This window comes from Phoca vitulina, unplaced genomic scaffold (genome assembly GCF_004348235.1).
Source record: "Phoca vitulina isolate PV1807 unplaced genomic scaffold, GSC_HSeal_1.0 scaffold7, whole genome shotgun sequence".
NCBI lineage: Eukaryota > Metazoa > Chordata > Mammalia > Carnivora > Phocidae > Phoca > Phoca vitulina.
Window position 1 is genome coordinate 69964838 of NW_022589710.1, and position 25966 is coordinate 69990803.

Here is a 25966-nt window from a genome sequence, read left to right on the forward strand (position 1 = left end):
CCAAAATACTCCACCCCAAAATTGCTAGAACTCATACAGGAATTCAGCAAAGTGGCAGGGTATAAAATCAATGCGCAGAAATCAGATGCATTTATATACACTGATAATGAGGCAGAAGAAAGAGAAATTAAGGAGTTGATCCCATTTACAATTGCACCAAAAACCATGAGATAGCTGGGAATAAACCTAACCAAAGAGGCAAAGGATCTGTACTCAGAAAACTATAGAACACTCATGAAAGAAATTGAGGAAGACACAAATAAATGGAAAAACGTTCTATGCTCATGGATTGGAGGAAGAAATATTGTGAAAATGTCTATGCTACCCAAAGCAATCTATACATTCAGTGCAACCCCTATCAAAATACCATCAACTTTTTTCTGAGCTAGAGCAAACAATCTTAAAATTTGTATGTAACCAGAAAAGATCCCGAATAGCCAAAGTAATGTTGAAAAAGGAAACCAAAGGGTGGCATCACAATCCGACTTCAAGCTCTGTTACAAAGCTGTAATCATCTTGTCCTCATTTAAACAGAACCGAATCTCTTTCATTTTAAAAATCTCCCTCATTAAGTCCTATGTTTCTCACAGCTTTTGCCAAACTTTGTCAAAGCACCCAGTGTTTTCTCTGCCTCACGTTCATTGTGGCCTGGCCCCCAGTGCCCCTGCTCTGAGATGGCATTTGCCAGAATCACTAGGGACCTCCTTTAAGTCAAGAGCCCACAGCCCTGAACTTACCTTGACCTCTCTGTAATATTCAATGCTGTTGGCCACTTTGATTTTCTTGGAAGTCATCTTACCCTTGGGGCCAGTGTTGCCCTGCTGGCCCTTCTGTTGTCAACTCTGACTTTTCTTTTCAACAACCTTTGAAGAGTCCTTTTCATTATTTTCAACTGTTTTTTTTAATTTAATTTAATTTTTTTTTAAAGATTTTATTTATTTGACAGAGAGACACAGCAAGAGAGGGAACACAACCAGGGGGAGTGGGAGAGGGAGAAGCAGGCTTCCCGCTGAGCAGGGAGCCCGATGCGGGGCTCGATCCCAGGACCCTGGGATCATGACCTGAGCTGAAGACAGACAATCATCTGAGCCACCCAGGCGCCCCTGTTTGTTTTTTTGTCTTAAAGATTTTATTTATTTATTTGACAGAGACACAGCGAGAGAGGGAACACAGGCAGGGGGAGTGGGAGAGGGAGAAGCAGGCTTCCCGCCGAGCAGGGAGCCCGATGCGGGGCTTAATCCCAGGAACCTGGGATCATGACCTGAGCTGAAGGCAGACGCTCAACGCCTGAGCCACCCAGGCGCCCCATCCTGTTTTGTTTTTTTTTTTAAACAGACCCACCCCACCCTTAGAAAAGTACATAAAAGGTAACTGCACTCTGATGAGTCTGTGGAGGGAGCCTCCATGACCTGCAGCCTAAGTCCCGACGTCGAGCGTGGCCCAGCCTGCAGCTCCCCGTGCCCCTCCACCCCTCCGCCCTGCAGCGGGGCTTTTGGGACCTCCCATTTCCAGGTGTGCAGTGATCATGTAAAGCGATGGTGAGGATGGTGTGAGGCAGGTGGACGTTCCCTTCTTGCTCCCTCTGGGTGCCCGGCTGCCTTGTCCATTGGTTTTCGACCATTTGCAGTGCCCATTCTCACACACCTCTCGCGCTCCTCCTGGGCCTGGCTGACTGGCCTGGGCAAGGCCGGCTTGTGGTGTGGTGGCAGACGCGTGGGGCCCTGGCCTCCGCGTGGGGCAGAAACACTGGAGCTTCTGCCCCGCCCTGTTGACAGGGTCCTCCACCAGTGGGACAGGTGTCCCCACCTCCCCCAGTGTGAATAAAAGTGCTTCCCTCCACATTTCTGTCCCTGTCCCTCTGTGTTGTTTCTGTCCGAGCTTTCCATCTGATAGAATCTGCCGGTGTGCTCTGACCACACTGTGCCATCCAGGAAAGCAGAGGCCTTGTCTCTTGATTGCCTCTGACTCTTGCACGTGGAGGGGACAAGTTCAACAGTGGGTTGGTAGGTCCATGACCGACTTACTTGTATTCCCTTTGTTACCTGCGTGAAGCCTGCTTGTAGAGAGCGTGGCTATGCTCCGTATCTTAGCACGGTGTTTAAACAATATTCTTTGGCCTTGGCTTCTAGAACTCTATGAATACTTTCGAATTGATGGCATGTCTTTTCTGTGGTTTGTGTGTAGGAAAACAGTTCTAGATGGATCTGAATGCCACATTGGAGTTTGTGAAAATTATACTTTTTTTCTATTTCTATTTTGTACAATTGTGTTACGGTTATTATTTGGATAAAGTAGGATATGATTTCAGGTAAAGGTTGAACAACAGGAATGGATTTATTAGGCATGTTTCTTCACAATTACTGATGATTAGTAAAAGTCAGTTTTTCATACGTTAATAGGATTGTAATAATAATGAAAAATGGTTTATTACTATTTGACTCAATTTACTCTAAAAATTGGGAAAAAAATTTGCATTTGTGGCTAAGTTCTTACCACCTGTAGACTTCTGATGTGTCCTTCACAAAGTCAAATACAATGCCTTGAACATAGTACTTCATAAGTAAAATGATTAAATAAACAAAAAAAAGCCTTCTTACTCTTGGTGCAAGAAAACCCAATATGGCTATGAAGTAGATTTTGTGCAAATTATGTCGTATCTGTTGTGCTGGATATTGTAGAGAGCGTCTTTTTTAAATTTTTTTTAAGATTTTATTTATTTGAGAGAGACACAGCGAGAGAGGGAACACAAGCAGGGGGAGCGGGAGAGGGAGAAGCAGGCCTCCCGCTGAGCAGGGAGCCTGATGCGGGGCTCGATCCCAGGACTCTGAGATCATGACCTGAGCCGAAGGCAGACGCTTAACGACTGAGCCACCCAGGCGCCCCCCTCCCCCCTTTTTTTTAAAGATGTGGAGAGAGTCTTACGTAGTGGGGGCTTTAGCCCCACGAAGCTGTCAGCTCAGACCCGTGATGGCCGCTCCATCCGGGGTTTGCTGCTGTGGTTGACCCCCAGCATTCTGCAGACCTGCCTGGAGGGTGGTTTTAAATTAGTTGTGCTCAGTTGGGGTTTGTTTTAATACACAATATGGAAAGAGCTGAGATGTTCATCAACAGCTGAATGGATAAAGATTTGGTGTATAGATAAAATGGAATACTACTCAGCCATCAGAAAGGATGAATACTTACCATTTACATCAACATGGGTGGAACTGGAGGGTATTGTGCTGAGTGAAGTAAGTCAGAGAAAGAGAGTTATCATGATTTCACTGACATGTGGAATTCAAGAAACAAAACAGGATCATAGGGGAAGAAGAGGATCATAGGGGAAGGGAGGGAGAAATAAAATAAGGTGAAATCAGAGAGGGAGACAAACCGTAAGAGACTCTCTTTCTTTTTAAAGATTTTATTTATTTGACAGAGCACAAGCAGGGGGAGCAGCAGAGGGAGAGGGAGAAGCAGGCTCCCTATTGAGCAGGGAGCCCGACATGGGGCTCGATCCCAGGACCCTGGGATCATGACCCGAGCCGAAGGCAGACGCTCAACCGACTGAGCCACCCGGGCGCCCCCATAAGAGACTCTTTTTTTTATTTTTTAAAGATTTTATTTTATTTTATTTTGACAGAGAGAGACGCAGCGAGAGAGGGAACATAAGCAGGGGGAGTGGGAAAGGGAGAAGCCGGCTTCCCGCTGAGCAGGGAGCCCGATGTGGGGCTCATTCCCAGGACCCTGGGATCATGACCTGAGCTGAAGGCAGACGCTTAAGGACAGCCACCCAGGCGCCCCACCATAAGAGACTCTCAATCACAGGAAACAAACTGAGGGTTGCTGGAGGGGAGGTGGGTGGGGGGATGATGGGGTAACTGGGTGATGGGCATTAAGGAGGGCATGCGATGTAATGAGCACTGGGTGTTATATAAGACTGATGAATCATTAAATTCTACCTCTGAAACTAGTAATACAGTATATGTTAATTAATTGAAGTTAAATAAAAAAATAAAAGTAGTCTAGTGACCTCCTAAACCTTGGCAGATAGATGATACGGTTATATTCATACTGTAAGTTGGCAGATGTACATGGGATATTAGCTGTTCCTGGTCCTTGTGATTATGATGGTGTTGACGTAACAGGGCTTGTTGAGGTAGATGCTTGACAGAGGGGCAGACTGCTGGTGCTGGGATCAGAGACTCCTCTGGGTTCCATACACATTTGGAGCAACTTAATTCTGCCTGCAAACTAGATTTCCAGATGGACATTTCCCTTCTGTATGTTTGGCTCCTGAGTCCATCCTTGCTCCAGTAACGGGGTCAGGGATGTGTTCTAGGACATCCCATGGATGTTGGGAGCCTTGAGTAGAGCTTGACACTCGGCAAGTGTTCACATCTTGGCTGAAGATGATAGTCTTTCTGTCAGGGGTATTTGTTACCGGGATACACTAAAGAGAGTCGCCCTTGCAGCCCCAGAACCCCCTTGTCATCGTGTTCGGATATACCAGCTCTTTCTCTTACTGTGTCTAGCTTCCCGCTCGTGTCCTGGAGGAGCCGGTGATTCCTAAGGACATATATGAAGTTGCTGTCTCCCTGATCCAGATGTTCGATAACTTGGACATGAAGGAGAGAGGGTAAGAAACACTCTGCCTGGCAGTGTGCTTGAAGTATGATTTTTAAAAATGTGGTATTCATTTAGACACTTTTTAGTGTTTTTATAATGTTAAGATATAATCGTAGATACTTTTTCCAGTAGTCATTGTATGTATTTTAAAACAGTGTTAGTACATTGCAATTTTTTTTTTACTGAAAATTTCCACTTTAGTTAAAACCAAGTACAGTTTTAAGACTGGCAGTTTTAAAAGCCAGAAATCACAGCCTGAAGAGAGAGTGGTTTCCAGACGTGCTGAGTCCTGTCACTCCTAGTCTGAGGCACGATGGAAGGGACCAGGCTAGGAGAAGCAGTTGAGAGCCTTTCTTTGCCTTCGTTTGTGTTTGTCAGGAAGATATGCTCCTGACTCTCAGCAGGCTCCTTTGTCATCCAGTCTTTCACTCTATGTTTAGCTGGACCTTTGAAACCAGGAACCTATTTTCCCTTAGGAACAACTTCAGGTTATAAGTGGTGGTTAGAGTCTGTAATTTAAAAAATGTCCTGCTTTCTGAACCTTTCTGTGCTCATTGTACTACAGTTCCTACATAGAGTTTATCTGTCATAGCGATGGACACCGAGGACATAGAGTCCCCCTCCTCACGACAGCCAGAGTGTGAGTGTGGGTAGCTGGTGGTCTTACAGGCCTGACACGCACACCTGTGCCTCTCTCCTTTTAAGTTAGCTGCTAAGTGTCAGTACCTGTGAAGTGTGAAGTTACTCGTGCTCTCACGTTCCTCCGGAGCATGGCCTGACAGTGAGTCCACTGTAACCCAGTCTCTTGCCCCTCCAACCTGCTTGCACTTGCGTAGTATTGTAGCCATGTTTCTGAGCTCCCACCAATGTTTGTTATGTTTACATTATCAGTGTGTTTTGATTTACCCAATATATATCATTTTATTTACTCGTTACTCTGTCTTACATCTTAGACTTCCTTAGATCATGTTCATTCTTCCTAAAGTACATCTTTCTAAAGTTTTTAAGGGTCTGTTGGTAAATGTTCTTAGTTTTTATTTTGCCAAAAATGTCTTTATTTCACTCTCATTCTTTTTTTATTTTTTAAAGGTTTTATTTATTTGAGAGAGAGAGTGAGAGAGAGAGAGCATAAGAGGGGAGAGGGTCAGAGGGAGCAGCAGACTCCCTGCCGAGCAGGGAGCCCAATGCAGGACTCGATCCCGGGACCCCAGGATCATGACCTGAGCGAAGGCAGACGCTTAACCAACTGAGCCACCCAGGCGCCCCTTTCACTCTCATTCTTGAAATAGTTTTGTTAGGTGTAAAATGTAGGTGGTTCTTTCTCTCCTTATTTCTGCTTTTTCTAATTTTTTCATTTAAATAACTTTAGTGAGATGTAATTTGCATACATTAAATACAACCATTTTTATTTTTCCTTTTGTATTTTGATGATGTTTTCCCAGAGTCTGGCTTCTCTTATTGCAGTGAGAAGTCACCTTTTGGTCTAACCCCTCCTTGTAGGAATATCTGCCTTTTGGCTCCGGCTGACTTTCAGCCACGCTCTTACTCTTGGAGGAACTATGGTGTGACTTCTGCAAGCAGGTGGGAGTTACTCTTCTGTGATCTTGCTTGAGGTTCGGCAGGCTCATGGAGTGGGAACATTGGTGTCTCTGAAGCTGCCTGACAACCTTTCATCCAGTAGAGTGAGCATTCACTGATGATCCTACCACATGGATGGTGGTCTAATGTAATCATTTGTTCTTACTGCCTGGAATTATTCTATAAAGAGGAATTTCCCTTTTATTACCCTGCTTCTTCTCTCTCTCTTTCTTTTAATATCACAGTGGACTCATAGATTTTTTTCCCTTAAAAGAGACTTTATTTTTTAGAGCAGTTTTAGGTTCACAGCAATATTGAGGAGAAAAGCACAGAGTTCCCATATACCCGTTTCCTGACACATGCACAATGTCCCCGTCTTGCACTGGAGTCCTACCTTTGTTTTAAATGACACATCATTATCACCCACAGGCCATAGTTTACTTTAGGGTTCACTGTTGGTGTTGTACGTTTTACGGGTTTTGACAAGCTTATGACAACGCATATCGACCATTGTGATACCATGCAGAATGGTTTTACTGCCCTCGGATCCTCTGTGCTCTGCCTGTTCGTCCCTACCCCGACCCCCCATAACCCATGTCAACCTTCTTAATTTCTCCATAGTTCTGCCTTTATCGGGGTGTCATGGAGTTGGGAATCATACATATGCAGTCTTTTCAGATGGGCTTTTCCCCCTTAGCAATATGCATGTAAGTTTCCTCCATGTTTTTTCATGGCTCGATGGCTCATTTCTTGTTAGCGCCAAACAGCATTCCTTCATCTGGATGGACCACAGTTTATTTCTCCATTTACCTACTAAAGGGCATCTTGGTTGCTTCCAAGTTTGGGCAATTTGAATAAAGCTATTGTAAATATCTCTGTGCAGATTTTGTGTGGACATGTGTTTTCAACACCTTTGGGTAAATACCAAGGAGCATGATTGCTTGATCATGAAATGCAAGTATGTTTAGTTTTGTAAGAAACCACCTAATTGGGGCGCCTGGGTGGCTCAGTTGGTTAAGCATCTGCCTTCGGCTCAGGCCATGATCCTGGGGTCCTGGGATGGAGCCCGAGTTGGGCTCCTTGCTCAGCAGGAAGCCTGTTTCTCCCTCTCCCTTTGCCCCTCCCCCTGCTCATTGGCACACTCTCTTGATCTCTCAAATAAATAAATAAATAAAATCTTAAAAAAACCAAACACTTAAGTGTCTTCCGCTGTGGCTGCACCATTTCACATTCCCCACAGTGAATGAACGAGAGGCCCTGTTGCTGCACATCCGCACTGGCATTTGGTTTTGCCGGAGTTCTGGATTTTGGCTGCTCCATTTTGTTTGGTTACTGTCAGAGTGTTGTTTTGCATTATGACCTTCAGCATTATATTGTCCCCTTCTTTGTCTTGCTTAATGCTGGGGGTCTGAATTCTACTTTGTCATGTTTCAAGATTGAAACCCCTACTTTCTTTTTATCTTTGCCTCTAAAACCTTTGCGATCCCTTTATTTTCATTCTTTTTTAAAAAAGATTTTATTTTACTTATTTATTTGAGAGCGCTCAAGCAGGGGAAGGGGCAAAGGGAGAGAGAATCTGAAGCAGACTCTATGCTGAGCACAGAGCCCGACGTGGGGCTCGATCTCAAGACTGCAGGATCATGACCTGAATTGAAACCAAGAGTTGGACGCTCAACTGACTGAGCCACCCAGGTGCCCCTCCCCATAGTCTGTTCTAGAACATTTTCATCATCTCAGAAAGAGACCATGACCTTTTTGCTCTCTTCCCTCATCCTTCCCCTTCACCCCCAGCTCTAAGTAACCACTAGTCAACTTCCTGTCTCTGTAGGACCTTCATATGAAGGGAATCTGATCTTTGGTGACTGACTTCTTTCACTTACTGTAAGTTTTCAAAGTTCATGTTGTAGCATATGTCAGTATTTTATTCCTTTTTGTGGATGAATAGTACTCAATTGTATGGATATACCACGTTTTGTTTATCCACTTGTGTATTGATGGTGATTTAGGTTCTCTTTCTCCTTTTGTCTTTTATGAATAATGTTGCTGTGAAAGTTTATGTGCAGGTACTTGTGTGGACATTTTTCTTGTGTATATGCGTAGGAGTGGAATTGTTGCATCATACAGTCACTCTGTGTGTGACCATTTGAGGAAGTGCCAGACTGTTTTCCAGAGCATCAGCATCATTTTACATTCCCACCAGCACCTTAGGAGGGTGCTGATTTCTCCACATCCTTGCCACTACTGGTTGATATCTGAGCTTTGCTTGTAGCCTTCCTAGTGGCCATGAGGTGGTAGTACATTGTGGTTTTGATGTACGTTTCCCTGATGACTAATGATGCTGAACATCTTTTTATGAGCTTACTGGCCCTTTGTGTATCTTCTTTAAAGATACATGTATTTATATTTAGAGACGTTAAGTCCTTTGTCCATTTTTAATTGGATTATTTTTTTATTATTGAATTTTAAGAGTTCTTTATATATTCCAGATACAAGCCCTTTACCAGATACATGATTTGCAAATTTTCTCACATTCTGCAGATTGTGTTTTTATTTTCTTGCTGGTGTCTTTTGAAGCACAGAATTTGTAATTTTGGTAAAGTCTGATTTGTCTACTTTTTCTTTTGTTGCTCATGCTTTTTGTGACCTAGCTAAGAATCCATTGCCAAGTTCAGGCTTATGAAGATTTATCCCTGTGTTTTCTTCTAAGAGTTTTATAGTTTTGGCTCTTTCATTTAGGTCTTAGGTCTTTTTTTTTTTTTTTAAGATTTTGTTTATTAGAGAAAGAAGGAGCAGGGGGAGGGGCAGAGGAAGAGGGAGAAGCAGACTCCCCGCTGAGCAGGGAGCCAGATGTGGGCCTTGATCCTGGGACTCCCAGGATCATGACCAGGATCATGACCTGAGGTGAAGGCAGACACTTAACCGACTGAGCCACCCAGGTGCCCTAGGTCTTAGGTCTTTGAATTAATTTTTATGTATGTTAAGGTGAGAGTCCAGCTTCATTCTTTAGTGTGTGTGCTATCCATTTGTCCCAGCACTGTTGGTTAAAAGACTCTTCTTTCGGGCACCTGGGTGGCTCAGTTGGTTGGGCGACTGCCTTCGGCTCAGGTCATGATCCTGGAGTCCTGGGATCGAGTCCCGCATTGGGCTCCCTGCTCGGCGGGGAGTCTGCTTCTCCCTCTGACCCTCCCCCCTCTCATGCTCTCTCTCTCTCATTCTCTCTCTCAAATAAATAAATAAAATCTTTAAAAAAAAAAAAGACTCTTCTTTCCCCATTGTATGGCGTTGGCACGCTTGTTGAAAATGAGTTGCGCATAGATGTATGGGTTTATTTTTAGACTCTAAATTCTATTCTGTTGATCTATATATCTATCCTTGGGCTAGTACCACACTATCTTGATTACCGTTGCTTTGAAGTAATTTTGAAATTAGGAGTGTATGGGTCTCATAACTTTATTCTTTTTTTTAAAATTTTATTTTATTATGTTGTTAGTCACCATACAATACATCATTAGTTTTTGATGTGGTGATCCACGATTCATTGTTTTCATATCACACCCAGTGCTCCATGCAGTACGTGCCCTCCTTAATACCCATCACCGGGCTAACCCATCCCCCCACCCCCCTCCCCTCTAGAACCCTCAGTTTGTTTCTCAGAGTCCATAGTCTCTCCTGGTTTGTCTCCCCCTCCGATTCCCCCCCTTCATTTTCCCCTTCCTTCTCCTAATGTCCTCCATGCTACTCCTTACGTTCCACAAATAAGTGAAACCATATGATAATTGACTTTCTCTGCTTGACTTATTTCACTTAGCATAATCTCCTCCAGGCCCATCCATGTTGATGTAAAAGTTGGGTATTCATCCTTTCTGATGGCTGAGTAATATTCCATTGTGTATATGGATCACAGCTTCTTTATCCATTCATCTGTTGAAGGGCATCTCGGCTCTTTCCACAGTTTGGCTATTGCGGACATTGCTGCTATGAACATTGGGGTGCATATGGCCCTTCTTTTCACTACATCTGTGTCTTTGTGGTAAATACCCAGTAATGCAATTGCTGGGTCTTAGGGTAGCTCTATTTTTAATTTTTTGAGGCACCTCCACACTTTCCAAAGTGGCTGTACCAACTTGTATTCCCACCAACAGTGTAGGAGGGTTCCCCTTTCTCCACAACCTCTCCAACATTTGTTGTTTCTTGCCTTGTCAATTTTTACCATTCTAACTGGTGTAAGGTGGTATCTCAGTGTGGTTTTGATTTGAATTTTCCTGATGGCTAATGATGAAGAACATTTTTTCATGTGTCTGGTAGCCATTTGTATGTCTTTTTTGGAGAAGTGTCTTTTCATATCTTCTGCCCATTTTTTGACTTGATTATTTGTTTTTTTTGGGTGTTGAGTTTGAGAAGGTCTTTATAAATCTTGGATATCAGCCCTTTGTACTGTCATTTGCAAGTATCTTCTCCCATTTTTTGGATTGCCTCTTTGTTTTGTTGACTGTTTCCTTTGCTGTGCAGAAGCTTTTATCTTGATGAAGTCCCAAAAGTTCATTTTTGCTTTTGTTTCACTAGCTTTTGGAGATGTATCTTGAAAGAAGTTGCTGTGTCCGATGTCAAAGAGGTTACTGCCTATGTTCTCCTCTAGGATTTTGATGGATTCCCGTCTCACATTGAGGTCTTTCATCCATTTTGAGTTTATCTTTGTGAATGGTGTTAGAGAATGGTCGAGTTTCATTCTTTTGCATGTGGCTGTCCAATTTTCCCAGCATCATTTATTGAAGAGACTCTCTTTTTTCCATTGCATATTTTTTCCTGCTTTGTTGAAGATTATTTGACCATAGAGCTGAGGGTCCATATCTGGGCTCTCTATTCTGTTCCATTGGTCTATATGTCTGTTTTTTGTGCCAGTACCATGCTGTCTTGGTGATCACAGCTTTGTAATAAAGCTTGAAATCGGGCAACATGATGCCCCCAGCTTTGTTTTCCTTTTTCAACATTTCCTTGGTGATTCGGGGTCTTTTCTGATTCCATACAAATTTTAGGATTGTTTGTTCCAGCACTTTGAAAAATGTCATTGGAATTTTGATCGGGATGGCATTGAAGGTATAGATTGCTCTGGGTAGCATAGACATTTTAACAATGTTTATTCTTTTTTTTTTTTTAAAAGATTTTATTTATTTATTTGAAAAAAAGAGAGAGAGTGTGTGTGTTCAAGGAAGAGAGAGAGAGAACACCAGCCACGGGAGGGGAAGAGAAGCAGACTCCCCGCTGAGCAGGGAGCCCAATGCGGGACTCAATCCCAGGACCCTGGGATCATAACCTGAGCTGAAGGCAGACACTTAACTGAGCTATTCAGGTGCCCCAGGGGCCTCAGGCACCCTTGAAAATCATTTTTTAAAAAGATTTTATTTATTTGACAGAACTAGAAAGCAGGAGAGCACCCACAGTGGAAGCGGCTCTTTTCTTTGTTGTAGGTCTATTCAGATTGTTTTTTTTCTTGGGTCAGTTTCAGTAGTTTGTGTCTTTTTAGGAATCTGTCATTCCATGTCAACTATCCACTTTGTGGGTGTACAATTGTCCATAATATTCCTCTATAATCTTTCTTATTTCTGTAAAGTGAATAGTAATGTCCTCTCATTTCTGATTCTATCTAGTATTTTGAATCTTCTCTCTTTTCCTCTTGGTTAAACTAGGTAAAGATTTGTCCTTTTCATTGATTTTTTTTTTTTCTAAGACCCAGGTTTGGCTTTTGTTGATTTTTCTCTGTTGTTTTACTTTCTCTATTTTATTAGTTTTCACTCTAGTCTTTATCATTTCTTGGAGGAGCCAAGCAGCAACAATCCAGGCTGTGTCTGGGAACAGTAACTGCAGAGGAGGAGAAAAGTTGTGGGGGTGAGCTGGGCACCGCAACACAGAGGCTCCGGGCCCCCGTCTGTTCCTGCCAGCCCTCTCGTTGCTCAACCCGAGGCACCTGATTTGCTTGTCTGTCTCTTGTCTGTCTCACGAGCTAGAATGTGAGCTCCAAAGAGCAGGGACCTTACCTGTCTTGTTACTGCCTTACCCTCCTGCTTGAGGAGAGCTCACAGGGTGTGGAGGATGAAAGTTCTGATTTCACGCAAAGGAAATATTTTGATGGGAGTGGGAAGGCAAGCTGGTGGTTTGAGTTTAAGTTTTACTTGTATATACAAGTTATTTTTAAAAGTTTTGCATTTTGAGATTCTGGATTACAATAGCTAAATTTCAAGGGAAAGTTTGGCAGGTAATGAGTTTTTATAGGAGACAACAGTGGGAGTCGAGGGGCTTGGGGCCCCTTAGTGATTGTGGGGCCATGTCCTGGGGCCTCTTTGTTTTCTTATGTACAAAAAGGAACATTACAGTGGATGGTCTGTAAGAGATTTTCGCAATCAGAAGCCTGGACTTTAGGGTTCTGGAACAGCAGTGGCTGTGCTCACCTGGATTAACGTTTGTGCACTTCACATTTGTAACAGGAGCAAGACCTGGTCGGGTGCCCAGTTTGTGTTGGAGCGGAGCAGCGTGTTGGTGTTTTTGCCAGGTGAGCGTCATACCTGTGACCTGGAATTACAATGTCCTGGATGGAGGCTGTGTTTGCGTCTAGCCCATGTTGTGAGAAATGGTACTCGCCGCGTCAGTTTAGTCGTTTTTTGGACCCCGAGAACCTGAACAAGTGTGATTTGCAGTTTGATCTCTTACTGTAACCTGAGTATTGCTAAAGTGATTGATCACGAAGAGTTTAATTTTTTGAAGGCAGTCTTACCCCTTCAAAATTTTCAATAAAATAATTGGCTCTGTTAAATTTGCTCTTTCACGTAGCTGGTTATAAATGTGAGGTAATGGCCACCAGCATACACTTAGAGCTCTGTCGGTGACAGTGTTGTTCCTGTGACCCCGCAAGGGTCCTCGGGAGGGGCCTGGCATCCCTTTCTTAGTATTTGGGAACATTGGCCCTTCAGATATCTGAAAAGATTAATTTATGTTAAATTGTACTTTTTCAAAATAATGTTTTTGATTTTTTTTAATCAAGTGGTATCATTTAGTGAAATATTATGACAATAATATATTTTTTTGTTGTCGGAAGGTAATATAGAGAGCGTATGAATGTTTGTGCTGGTAGATTTGGAGAACAAAAAGCCTGAATAAAAGTAACTTATACTTAATTTTGGGGTGTAGCATTTGAGTGTACAACTTTGATCATGTTTTGCTTAGGCTCCTTTGGATTAGTTTTGTACCCAGGAAATGCCATTAGCTGGCAGTGGGGTGGAGTTGTATTTACCCCAATAAATATTTGTCAAAGACTGCTGTGCACATAACAGCATATTAAGAAAATGTATGACCAGAGCAGAGCCACAGTGGTATGAGCTTAAGAATACCTGAAAGCGAGGTGAATACCTTTTAAGTGCTAAACATTTTCTGCAGAAAATATTAACAAATGATATTTTACAGTTTATTTTGTTGTCTTTCTGTTCTGTGTTTATGTGAATACAGGTTTGATATATGTTTATTTCATTTTGATCTTTTGGGAATGGTTCTGTGCTAGTTTTGTAGGGCTGCTGTGCTAAGGGGCTAAGCTGTACATCTTCAAACCACAGATTTATTCTGTCACTGTTCTGGAGACCAGGAGTCCAAAATCAAGGTGTTGGTAGGGCCCTGCTCCCTCTGGGGCTCTGGGTAGAGTCCTCCCTTGCCTCTGCCAGCTTCTGGCGGCCACCTTCCATCCATTCTTGGCGTCCCTCCTGTCTCTGCCCCCCTTGTTAACATGGCGTGCATGCCCTCTGTCCCTCTCCCTCCCCCTGAAGGGAATACCATTTGTATTGGAGGAAGGGCCTGTCCTCTCCAGTATGATCTCACCTTAGCTCATTATGTCTGCAGTGATACTGTTTGTAAATAAAATCATGTTCTCAGGTACTGGGGCTAGGACTTGAACATCTCTTTGGGGGACACAGTTCAACCCATTATAGGGTTGATACTTCAGGGTGACGGAAAAGCACGTGAAAGTTTTACCTATCCATAGACATTTCTTAAACCTAATGAAAATAATTTAGCATATCCCTGTGACCAAGACTTTTTAAAAACTATTTTTTTTTTTGGTTGTGAAATGTTGGATGTTTATCGTAGGAAATTTGGAAAAGTCAGTGGGAAATAAAAATGTAAAATTGTTCACATGGCCACACTTGCAGGCAGTCACTGTTGTTAAAAGGAAAAGACTGGAAGAATATGGGTTTTTCCCCATATTTTTGAGTTACTAGTGGTCAGTGTCATTGTACATTTTTATTTGTAATTGTGATGTAATTGGGCAAAGAGGATAACAAAGTCAAATAAAATGAATTGGTAGGGCCTTTTTTGAAAAAGATGTCATTTTAATTTAAAGTTTTGTTGTTGTTTGTTTGTTTTAGTAATAAATACATCTTTTCTCCCCCCCTCTACTTCTTTTTCTTCCCCAGGTCTGGGTGAAATAAACTATATGCACGAACTTCTCACAAACATGGTTCACAAAAGGTGTGTTTCAAATGATGCAGCTTTGTTTTTACTGGTATACTATTATATTGTTTCTGCCTTAAATAATTCTGATCATCTCCGTGAACAGTTAGTCTTTTTGTGTGTTCTCACATACATGTACTCTTTATGGACATTTTATTTCATTAATCTGTTCCTAGGTTACAGGTTTATCCACTACATTCAAGTGTGACTCTAGAAGAACAGAATAATGTGTTTTTAAGTCCAGTTCCTGGGTACAGAAAGGTAGGAACCTGGGAGGCAAGTTGCAACCACTTCAGGTACATTTTTCTTAGAGACTCTACCAGCGGAGAATGCTAACATTCCAGCTTACTTGTATCCTGTATTCTTAGCTAGTGTTTACTCCCTGAGCAAATAATTGCCTGATGAGCCAGGTACGTTGTTTAATTTTGTCTTTTATTTTGTAAGTCGGTTGCTAACATTTTTAAATTTCCTCAGCTTCTGGGCATTGTTGCTAGTGGATTTTGATGTCTTTTACTTGTTGGTATTTCTCAAACTGTGGGACTGTTCTGGCATCCACAGCACTGCTCTGGCAACTTTGTTTAGAACCCACATTCTCAGTCCTGTTTAAAGAGGATTTCTTTACTCTCGGGTTATGTGTGGACCACGGGAGTGTCTTAGCACAACCCTTCTCGAGCTGCCTGAGATGGTCAGGAATGTTGCACGCACGATTCAGCCCCCTTGCTTCCAGTACAGATGTTCTGACTCTAGGGTAGCCGGGACCTTGCATGGTGTCCCAGTGCAGTCACTTCGTCTGTGTTAGCTTGGTTGTGCTTTTTTTTGCCTCGGGGTGGTCCCCGCACCCCTGAAGTCCCATGTCTGAGGTCTGGGATGGCTATCTTTGCCTGGCTCCTTGCCTTTTGTTGTAAAGCACCTGCTGTGTTGGCGGGCTCTGTGTGTGAGGAATGACACCAGGAAGAGGGGTAGCAGCTAAGACCATGCATGTGGACCTGGACAGAGAGATGGCGTGGGTCCCTGTCACCTGTCGTTGTGTGGCTTTGAGCAGATCACTTCTCTGAGACTTTTATTGTTGGAATGCAGACGGTTAGGAAGGTGAGTTGTAGGAGTGTGTGTCTGGACTAACATTACGGTAGCGGCGCGGTGCCTGGCGCGGTGCCTGGGTGCGAGCAGTACAAGGAAATAGGTACTATTTGTTGAACACTCAGTTCATGCCAGCAACAATTCTAAGCACTTTACCCTTGTTAACTCCTGTGATCTTCAGAACAACCCTGCTGGGGCGGGCATCGTCATTTTTATGTGCATGGTGTGTATGAGAACCATGAGGTAAGTAACTGGCCCAACGCCCCACCCTGGTGTAGGGCAGAGCTGGGGAGCCCACCCTGCACCAAGTCCCCCCACCCTCCTCCTGGACCCTTGAGCAGTTGCATCTTGTAGAAAATAGGAAAACTATTAATTTTAAAATTTGAGTCCAGTATTTATATTAAAAAGCTTTTAAATAATTTTTGAGTTTGAGTTTTTTTTTTTTACACAGTAAGAGTGTCAGATGCTTTGTTTTTGATGTTTGCTAGATTATCCTGTCCACCAACATCGCAGAGAGCTCCGTCACTGTTCCAGATGTCAAATACGGTAAGACGGCTCTCTGTTTTCCCTACAACATAAACTGTAGTATTTGTTGGCCTATCTGCCCCCAGGAATTCGTCTTTCTCCTCCTCCCCATCTCTTCCACTGTTTGGAAGAGAGAATTTAGAAAAGTAGGCTCATACAGTTTCTCTGTACTTGTAGTTCACCTCTCCTTCCTCCTTTGGGGGCATTTTGAGGCCCTTGTGGACAGGAGGGCCTGGGGCTGTCACAGGTGCAGTTCTGCGGCTGGAGGGAGGGGGTGTGGGCAGGAGCTTGGCTGGTCTCTGTCACTCAGGGTAGCTTAGTGGGGTACATGTCACCTCAGAGGGAAGCTACTCATAATTTGGTATTCTCTGTATATGTCCTTGATTACTTCGCTTTCTAAGCTCATTGATGCATGTTTTGAAGCCTCACAGTGCCAGACACTGTTCTCGATGCTGGGGGAACAGTGATGAATAAGCCAAAGCCCTGTCTCGTGGCTGTGCTCTGTGTTCTGGTGGGAGAGACAGACAGTTAGCAGGCAAAAATAGGTATCATTTCAGGGAGGGTTCAATGCTGTGTAGGAAAGTACATCAGACAGAGGGTTACAGTTGGGAAAAACAATCTTTTAGACAGGGTGATATGGGAACACCTCGCTAAAGAAGTGGTATTTGAACAAGACTTGAATTGAGTGAGAATGAGCCATGGGAAGACGTGGTTCGGGCTTAGGGAACGGGTTTGAGGAGAAGGAAGGGGACAGTGGCTGGACAGATAAACACGTAAACTTGGGGAATGACAGTGTCTTGTCTCTGTGCCAGGGATGATTCTAGGTGCTGGAGGAATAGTAAAGAGGCAGAAGTCTTTGTTATCACATACCTTCAGGGTGGGTAATTGAAAGACAAATAGAGACATGTAGTATGTGAAATGATGGTGTGTATAAGAGGAAGAAGTGGAGGGGCCAGGGAGTAGGAAGGGCAGCTGATGGAGTGGCCGGGGAAGGGGTGGAGGCTTGGGGAAGAGTGTTTGTAGGAGCAGCAGAGTGTGCAAAATCTGTAAAGCGAGTGCAGGGAACAGCAGGGAGGCTGGGGAGCTGCCCCAGGTGAGCGGGAAGGAAGTGGTTGGAGGGAGAGGTCGGGGAGGTAAAGGGGTGGGGTACTAGGTCATTCAAGGCCTTCTAGGGCATGTGAAGACTTCGGGTTTTGCTGGTGAGAGAGAGTTTTGAGAGTAGGGATGAAGGGGTGACATTGCCTACAGTTCATTCAGGGACAGACTACAGTGGGGCAGAGGGGAGTGGGGGTGCTGAGTGAGCAGGGTACGACTAGTGTGGTTTGTAGTGGGATTTGTTGGGAGGGACATAAGGAGCGGCCAGTTCTGGAGAGGTGTGCTGGGCGATCTGATGCGGGCTGTGGGAGACACAGAGCGGTAAGGTGGGGACAGCTGCTGCATGTCCAGGAACAGTTGGCTGTGTAGCCTGGAGACCAGAGGGCCGTGGGTGGCCACGCTCCCCAGTGGGTGCACATGGGGAAGGCATTTCTGGTATTTAAAGGTGGGCAGTGATGAGGGGCTGCAGAGGGGCAGCCAGCAAAGTCCTAGAAACCAAATCGGGAAGTGTTTTGAGGAAGATGGGTGGACAAGCATGTCATGCTGATGATTGGTTAAGTTTGAAGAAGACTAGAAATTGGCTATGGATTTAGCAACATGGATGTCATTGGTGACCTTGACCGAAGCAGTTTTGCTGGAGGTGACGGAGGGATGGGAGGAGAGAGGCATTGGAGGCAGTAAAGTCAGCACGCCTGAGGCGTTCTGCAGAGAAACAGGGCCGTAGCTGAAGGGCAGCTGGAGCCAAGAGAACACATTTCCAGTAGCAGTGGGACAGCCAGCAGCACTTTCCCTGGGGGACGGGGAACGTACAGAGGACGATGCAGGAGAGAGGGCCTGGTTGCTGTGGCCTCATCCTTGTGAAGGGCAGAGGGGATGCGACGGGGCATTGCGTGGCTGCTCGGCCTCTGTGAGCATGTGGGTGGTTTAACTTTGCTCACAGGGAAAGCCTGGAGTGTGAGGACGGGTGCCCGAGGGAGCTCACGAGGCCCTCTACCGCCTCTGCTTTCCCCTGGTGAGCCAGAAGCTCGGCCCTTAGTCCACAGTGAGATCGGGGGAGCCATAGAGGTTTGAGAGGACCCTAAAGAGTCCGGGAGGGGGATTGATGGACCAGGGGCCGTGTCCCCTAAGGGCCCCTTGAGCCTCGTGGCCAGGAATAGAAAGGGGGCAGTCCATCTGCTGGCCTGATGCGATTGTCCTTCTCTGGCTCCGGGGGACTGCACAGGGGAGGTGGGGAGTGGCAGTCTGCGCAGGCTGCGGTTGGTCAGACCAGTACGTCAGCATGGGAGGGCGCAGAGTTCAGAATACCTTCAGGGAGTGGAGCTGAGGTTTGGTCAGCAGGGAGGGGAGGACAGGAGGCGGCAGATGGAGGGACAGCTAACAGGTCATAAGATGGACAGATCGCGGGGCCATCCGCAGGGAGTAAGGATTGCTGGGTAGGCCTGGAGGCAGGGAGAGGAAGGATAATTCTGGTTGGGAGGGGGCACTTGCTGTCACTATAACCCCTGTGTCAGGTGGTGGTCCTGGGTAGGAGGTGCTGGAGGGTGGAGGACAGGATGATGGGAGGGAGTTCATGCACCTGGGAGCCCGGGTGCCTCCGGCATTGTTTGCTGGGCATGGAAATCACCAGAAATTCTGGTGGGAGAGGTGTTGGAGGGTGTGAGGACTGGGGAGCCAGGAAGGGGGGCGGGTGGTGAAGTGAAGGAGGCAGAGGTTTTCCGGGAGGGCAGTGGCAGGGAGGGGTGGGGGAGGATACGTGCTGCTCCTTCAAGCTCAGCGTGTGAGGGGGCGGGGAGAAGAGAGCACCCTGCGTGCCAGCCTGGCCCCTTTCTACAGTCAGGACAGGGAGGATCTGTCCACAGGGGACTTGGAGGGACTTCCGTCAGTTGGGTCTCACAGATGAGGACACTGAAGCCCCAAGAAGATGAGCAGCTTGCCCTCCACCCCGGATTTGAGCCCCCGCAGTCCAGCACTGCTGTCGTGTGTCCCTCTGACCATGCTCTTGTGGATGCAGGCCAGACGGGCTCTTCCTATGGCATGTTGGGTCCGCAGGGCTTTCCTAGTCCTTAGAAGAAAGAATGTGCACCTGGGCAGTAAGGAGTGGCCCGTGCATTTCCAGAGGCTTCTGTATGTGCACTGATTCTAAAGACTGCATGTATCATACTGTTTTAGCACTATGCATTGTGATTATTACACAGTTATTCCTTGTTAGCATTGTGTTTACATTCCTTTTTTTAAATGACAGTTATAGATTTTTGTTTGACTAGAACTCTGGTTTGTGATGAAGATACGAATTATCAGAGTCTGCGATTGAGTTGGGCCTCTAAAACCAGTTGTAATCAGAGAAAAGGTAAGGCACTGTTCCAGCACAGTAATGAATTGGTGGCACATTCAAGTGTCTTAAATTTTGGTTTTTGTATTTCTACTCTTATGCTGATACTTTCTTTACTGGAACCAGTTCTAAGTTTTAAGCAACAATAACTTATATCATTGGACTCTTCCTTTTAAATCTGTGATTCTCCTCTCATCCATAGAATTAGGTGACAATTTTTGTACAGAACAGACAAGCATCTGCTCATCTCAACACTACCTTTTTTTTTTTTTTTTTGGCAGTGAATTCAAAAAGTGTTTGTGGAATAGTTATGGAGACCAAGTTAATTTTTGATAGTTTTTAAGTAATTTCTGGTAATCCTTCCTCTGACTTCTCTCCAAGTTCTGATCCTTCTAGGGATATTTTTCCTAAACTGGTGTCACAAGGGTTCAGCACTTGCCGCGATGTGTGCGTGTGGTATCACTGGGGAGTTGAGGGTCCGGCGGCGCCTGTCGAGGGTGGGAGGCTTTGACCACAGTGGAGCTGCAGCTGTGACGTACTTGGGCAGGTTGCTGCTGTCACCTGTGGGGCTCGGGCCCCAGGGGACAGAGTTCTTGGCGTGGACCGAGAGGTGGCCTGTGTTTTATTAGAGGACTTTGCGGGAGGATGGGGGAAGGGCCATTCCAAAGCACCTGCTGGGCAGTAAAGCTGCCGCATCACAAATAGAGTCGAGGAACGTTCATTGAGTGCTGGTGGTATGCCCGGCGTGATTCTGAGAGTTTGATGGGAGCTTGTGCCCACCCTGCGAGCTAGGACACAGTTAACAAACACCCTCACTCACTTAGGTCCGTGTCCTAAACACGCGTCTCTGCTGCCTCCCCTGGGACGGCTTGCCCGGAGCTGGAGCGAGACTGAATGATGGAGCGGCCACTCCAGTCTGGGCAGAAGCAGCTTCTCACTGGGCATGGTGGGAAAAACCCGATGTTGAGTTACGTACCTCCCCACCCGGAACTGCCCCCCAAACAAAAACCCATGCTCAGAAAAAATGACTAGAAATAAATACACAAAAATGTCAAAGTGATTATCTTTGGGTAAGTCTTGAGATTATAGGAGTTTTAGCTTTTGTCTATTTTTCGGTATGTTCAGAATTCCTGTGATAAAAATTTTTTCTCCTACAAGAAGTTGCAGAAATAGTCATAGAGTCCCTTGAACGCTTGCCCCAGCGTCTCGCAGCTTGTTATCAGGGAGCTCTCCCAGCCGGAGTCAGGCGGTTGATGTCGGTACAAGGCTCACGTGGACGCGCGCTCCGGTGTGTGTTCTGTGCACTTGGACCAGGTCGCGTGTAGACCGTGTCAGCACCACCGTCAGAACACAGTCGTGTTCCGCTGCCTGGAAGGAAAGGCCCGGGGCCGCCTCTTGTGGTCACATCCCCGCTGCTCTCTGCCAACCGTGGTCTCTCGTTCATTGTCTTGTCGTGGCCAGGCCGCTGTACCCAGGGAGTCAGGCGGCAGGTAGCTTTTGAGATGGGCTTGCTTTGCTCACCATAACCTCCTGAAGACCCACCCAGTTGCTGCACTGGGAGTCCCTCTTGCTGCTGGATCTCATCGTGCCGTTCACCCGTGGGAGGACATTGGAGCGTCTCTGGTTCTGGGCGATTACAGATGAGGCCGCTGTGGGTGGGGAGGTGCAGGCTTTGCGTGGACATCAGTTCTCACTTCTCTGGGGTAAAAGCCCAGGAGTGCAATTACTGGGGGACACGGGGCACACGTGGTGAGTTTTAGGACAAACTGCCGCACCCTGTGGCCGTGGCGGCCACACCATTTCCCGTTCCCACCCGCCGTGTGCGTGATGGCATGCTCCACGGTGCGCTCCCGTCGTGGCCAGCCTGCCGTGGGAGCGCTGTTTGTGGCTGTGGCCATTCTGGTTTTTTTAGTTTTTTTTTTAACATTTTTTTTGTTTTTAAAGATTTTATTTATTTGACAGAGAGAGACACAGCGAGAGAGGGAACACAAGCAGGGGGAGTGGGAGAGGGAGAAGCAGGCTTCCTGTGGAGCAGGGAGCCCGATGCGGGGCTCGATCCCAGGACCCTGGGATCATGACCTGAGCCGAAGGCAGATGCTTGATGACTGAGCCACCCAGGCGCCCCATCTGTGGCCATTCTAAAGGTGTGTAGTAACGCCTCCTTGTGATTGGGATGGCTGAGGTGAGTGGCTCGTCCTGTGCTGCTTCGCCATCCATCTCTCTGCAGCACAACGTCTGTCTGTGTCTTTGCCCATTTTGTAGTGGGACTGTGTGCGGGTTGGCTGTGAGTTCTCTGTGCACCTGCCGTACCCGTGGTTTGTGAGCTGTTACGTGCGTGGTTCACACACGTTTCTCCCATTCCCTTCTGTCCTTTGTCTCTTCAAACTCTTCACAGGGTCTTTCAAAGAGAAAAGTTTTAAATTTGGCTGAGGTCCAGTGTATCTGATTTTCCTTTCTTTTTTTTAAAGATTTTATTTATTTATTAGAGAGACAGTGAGAGAGGGGACACAAGCAGGGGGACTGGGGGAGGGAGAAGCAGGCTTCCCGCAGAGCAGGGAGCCCGATGTGGGGCTGGATCCCAGGACCCTGGGACCATAACCTGAGCCAAAGGCAGACGCTTAACCAACTGAGCCACCCAGGCGCCCCTGATTTTCCTTTCATGGATCGTTTGGGGTCACATGTAGGAACACTTCACCTCGCCCTGGCTCGCAAAGGTGTTTCTCCTCAGAGTCTTCTAGCTGTATGTTCTGTATTTATGGCCGTGACCCATTTGAATTACTTTTTGTAATTACTTTCATGAGGTTTGGGGTGAGGTTCATTTCTTTGTGGTGTCCGGTTGTTTCAGCACCATATAATTTTCCCCACCAAGTGGCTTCTGCACCTGGTGATGTGTCCCTGGGGCACATGTGTGTGGGGCTCTGTCTGGGGGCCTGGGGTCACCCTGTTGGACAGTGGCGTGCGCGGCTCTCCCTTCACCAGCGGCGCACTGGTTATAGTGAGACTGCACCTAAAACAGACGGGTTATCCCCGCTTTATTCTTTACTTTGAAAACTGTTGGACTTCTTCTACTTTGTCCTCCCATACAGATTTAAGAAGGAGCTTGTCTAGGTCATCAGAAAAATAATCTTGTGATTTTGATAGGAATTGTGTTAAACCTGTCGGTCAGTTTGTGGAGAATGGGTGTATTTCTTATGTTGAGTCTTCCCGTCCCTGAACACACAGTGTGTGTGTGTCCATTTATTTAGGTCTTCTTTGATTTCTTTAATCAGCATTGTGTTGTTTCCAGCATAAAGATCCTAAGTATTTAATTTTACTTAGAGTGATTGTAAATGGCATTGCCTTTTTTTTTTTTTTTTTTTTTTTTAAAGATTTTATTTATTTGAGAGAGAGCACAAGCAGGGAGAGAGGCAAAGGGAGAGGGAGAAGCAGACTGCCCGCTGAGCAGGGAGCCCGATGGATGCGGGACTCCATTGATAGATGCTGAACCAACTGAGCCACCCAGGTGCCCAGCAATGCATTTTTAATTTCGGTTTTTACATGTTCATTAGTGGTGTATAGAAATGTGATTGACTTTTGTGTGTCAATCTTCTGTGACTTTGCCAAATTCACTAATTGGTTCTGGGAGTTGTTTTTGCTTTTGTTTTTGGTCATTACCTTGGAGTTTTCTACTTAGACAGTCTGTCATGTGCAGGGAGGTGTGGGGTGGGAGTGATGGCAGTGCTGAAGTCTGGACTCCCCACTCGACCTCCTGGTGGGGAGGGGGTCTCCGGGGGAAGACAGTGGGGCTGGGGGGCGGGAATCCACACGGCCCCTCCATCTTTCCTGACTCCACATGTGGGGAAGGAAAGCACCTCCCCAGGCTGCCCCCCATTTTGTAAAGCTGGGTACTTATTAAGGACACCCTTCCCCCTTGCCCCATTCTCTCTCCTTCGGAGATTTTATCATGTTTTGGGTAAAGGAGTTTTTACTCTACAAGCAATACAGTGACAAGAGAAGAGTCATTTATATGGTGGCGTGTGAGGGCCAGGCCTGGCTCTGAGCTATGTGCGTGTGATCCCTCATTTCGTGTGAAGCAGCTCTCCTGACGGTCGCCTTTGCACAGGTATGAGGACAGATGGCCGCGGGAAAAGCCTACGCGTACCACAGCCACCTCACTGGGGGAGCTGCACCTGCTCCAGCCAACTTTATGCTTTTGTGTTTTTTATTAGTATGAGCTTTGCATTTGCAGGAAATGTCTTTAAAATGTTTTGATTTCCATTGCATATCGGGGCCAACATTGGTTTCTTCAGAAATACACATTGGATTTTATTCTGTGGATCACTGAGTACAAGTCAGTGCTTAATCCGCCTGTATGAGAGGACTTCTGACAGTAATTTACTCTAAAGTGTTTACTGACCTGGTCTGGTAGAAGATAAAGGTTTTCCTTAATATTTAGTGATTATTCTTAAATACTTATGCTAACGTTAAAGTGATTAGTGTCAAATGATGTTTGGACGCTTCCCCTTCGCAGGCCGTGCGGGGCGAGTGTGTAAGGGGTATTGTTACAGACTCATCCACAGGGATTTCTGGGACAGCTCCATCTCTGACCACGTCGTCCCGGAGATGCTGGTAATACTCTTTGGTCATTTTCTTTTTTCTTTTTTCTTTTTTAAAGATTTTATTTATTTATTTATTTGAGAGAGAGCATGAGAGAGAGAGCATGAGAACGGGGAGGGTCAGAGGGAGAAGCAGGCTCCCCGCTGAGCAGGCAGCCCAATGTGGGGCTTGATCCCAGGACTCCAGGATCATGACCTGAGCTGAAGGCAGACGCTTGACCAACTGAGCCACTCAGGTGCCCACTCTTTGGTCATTTTCAAAGTTTATTTTTTACAGACAGAGTTATACTGAATCATCTAAGTAATATAATCTTAGGTGTTCTATAATTTTGATTCCAGAAAAATCATCTTACCAAACTAGTCTTTAATCACAGTGCTAGCTTGCCATTTACTAAGGACCAGGCACTCTGCTAGGACTTCACATGCATGTTCAGTCTCTCGTGGGAGGAGTGGTTCCTCGTGTCTTTGGGCTCCACAGCCCCTTTACAGCTCATGAACGTGGGGTTGGCTGCTTGCTTCCTCTTCTCTGTCTCTCCTCTCCTCTCTTCTTCCTTCTCTGCTTCATCTTTCTCTTCCTTCTCTATCCCCGCTCCTTCCCCCATCTCTCTCTTCCCTCTCCTCCCTCTTCTCCCTCCCCCGTCTGTGTCTCTCCCCCCCCCCATGTCTCTCCCCCCTCCCCTACCTCCCCTGTCTCTGTCTCTTCTTGTCTCTCTCCTGCTCTTTCTCCTCTTGCCCTCTGTCTCTCTCTCCATCTTCTGTTTTTCTGTTTCTCTCCTCCTCTCTTCTGCTCTGTGTCTGAAGTACTAGGTACTTCAGTGGGTAGGTTAATTATTTCGTTATTTTATTATTCCTAAATTTCTGCTCTTTTCAGCGTTGTCCGTTAGGAAGCACAATATTGAAAGTGAAATTGCTGGACATGGGTGAACCGAGAGCTTTGCTGGCAACCGCCCTTTCTCCGCCTAGTCTGAGTGACATTGAACGAACCATCCTTTTACTAAAGGAGGTACGTCTGTCTGATGTACGTCGGTGTTGGGAAAAGCTAAGATTTTGTTGGGTAAATTTTAGAAGTTTCGTATTGTGGATATCTTTAAAGAATTTTGATCGTCATGAATAATCAGCATTTGCTTGAGAAAGCATGTGTAATGTAATGCCTCATTGTTGATTGTAGACTCCACACCTGTTGTTTACTCCAGTTTTGTTAGTTGTGCTGCTGAGGCTCTTAGCTTTGCACGGCTCCCCCTCCCTCCCGCCTGCTGTGTGCTGGCTCCCCCGGGGGGTGCTGGGAGAAGAGATGCGTATGATGATATTGAACGGTTATTCTTAAATATACCTTTCTGCACATGTTAAAGTAATTAACGCCAAATGGTGTTGGCACATTTCTTCTTCGAAGGCTGTGCGGGACAAGTGTCCAAAGGGCACTGTTGTCGGCTGATGCACAGGGATTTGGGGACAGCTCTCCCTGAGGCATCTGCCTGTGGTGCCCATCAGCTCCTTGGCTGTCTCCGCACTTCGCTGTCTCCGTGCAGGTCTGTGTCCACCCATCCTCTAGCTGTCTCCTTCCCTTGCGGGAAACTGCTTTGCCTCCTTGGATCCTTGGACTCCTCACCCTGCTCGCGCTGTGCTCTTGCTGCTTGCAGCCCCGGCCTTGGCCTGCATGCCACTTCGTGGGGCTGTA

General features: G+C 45.9%; 1 protein-coding gene across 1 annotated transcript in view; it reads left to right on the plus strand.

The window, feature by feature from the left end:
- TDRD9 (tudor domain containing 9) overlaps window positions 1-25966 on the plus strand; it is a 115382-nt gene that overhangs the window by 46303 nt on the left and 43113 nt on the right. The window contains exons 8-15 of the mRNA XM_032406022.1: window positions 4512-4615; window positions 12663-12727; window positions 14634-14688; window positions 14847-14931; window positions 16236-16293; window positions 19610-19714; window positions 24207-24304; window positions 25163-25294. Coding sequence (XP_032261913.1) covers window positions 4512-4615; window positions 12663-12727; window positions 14634-14688; window positions 14847-14931; window positions 16236-16293; window positions 19610-19714; window positions 24207-24304; window positions 25163-25294 — 702 coding nt within the window. The remainder of the gene's footprint in view (window positions 1-4511; window positions 4616-12662; window positions 12728-14633; window positions 14689-14846; window positions 14932-16235; window positions 16294-19609; window positions 19715-24206; window positions 24305-25162; window positions 25295-25966) is intronic.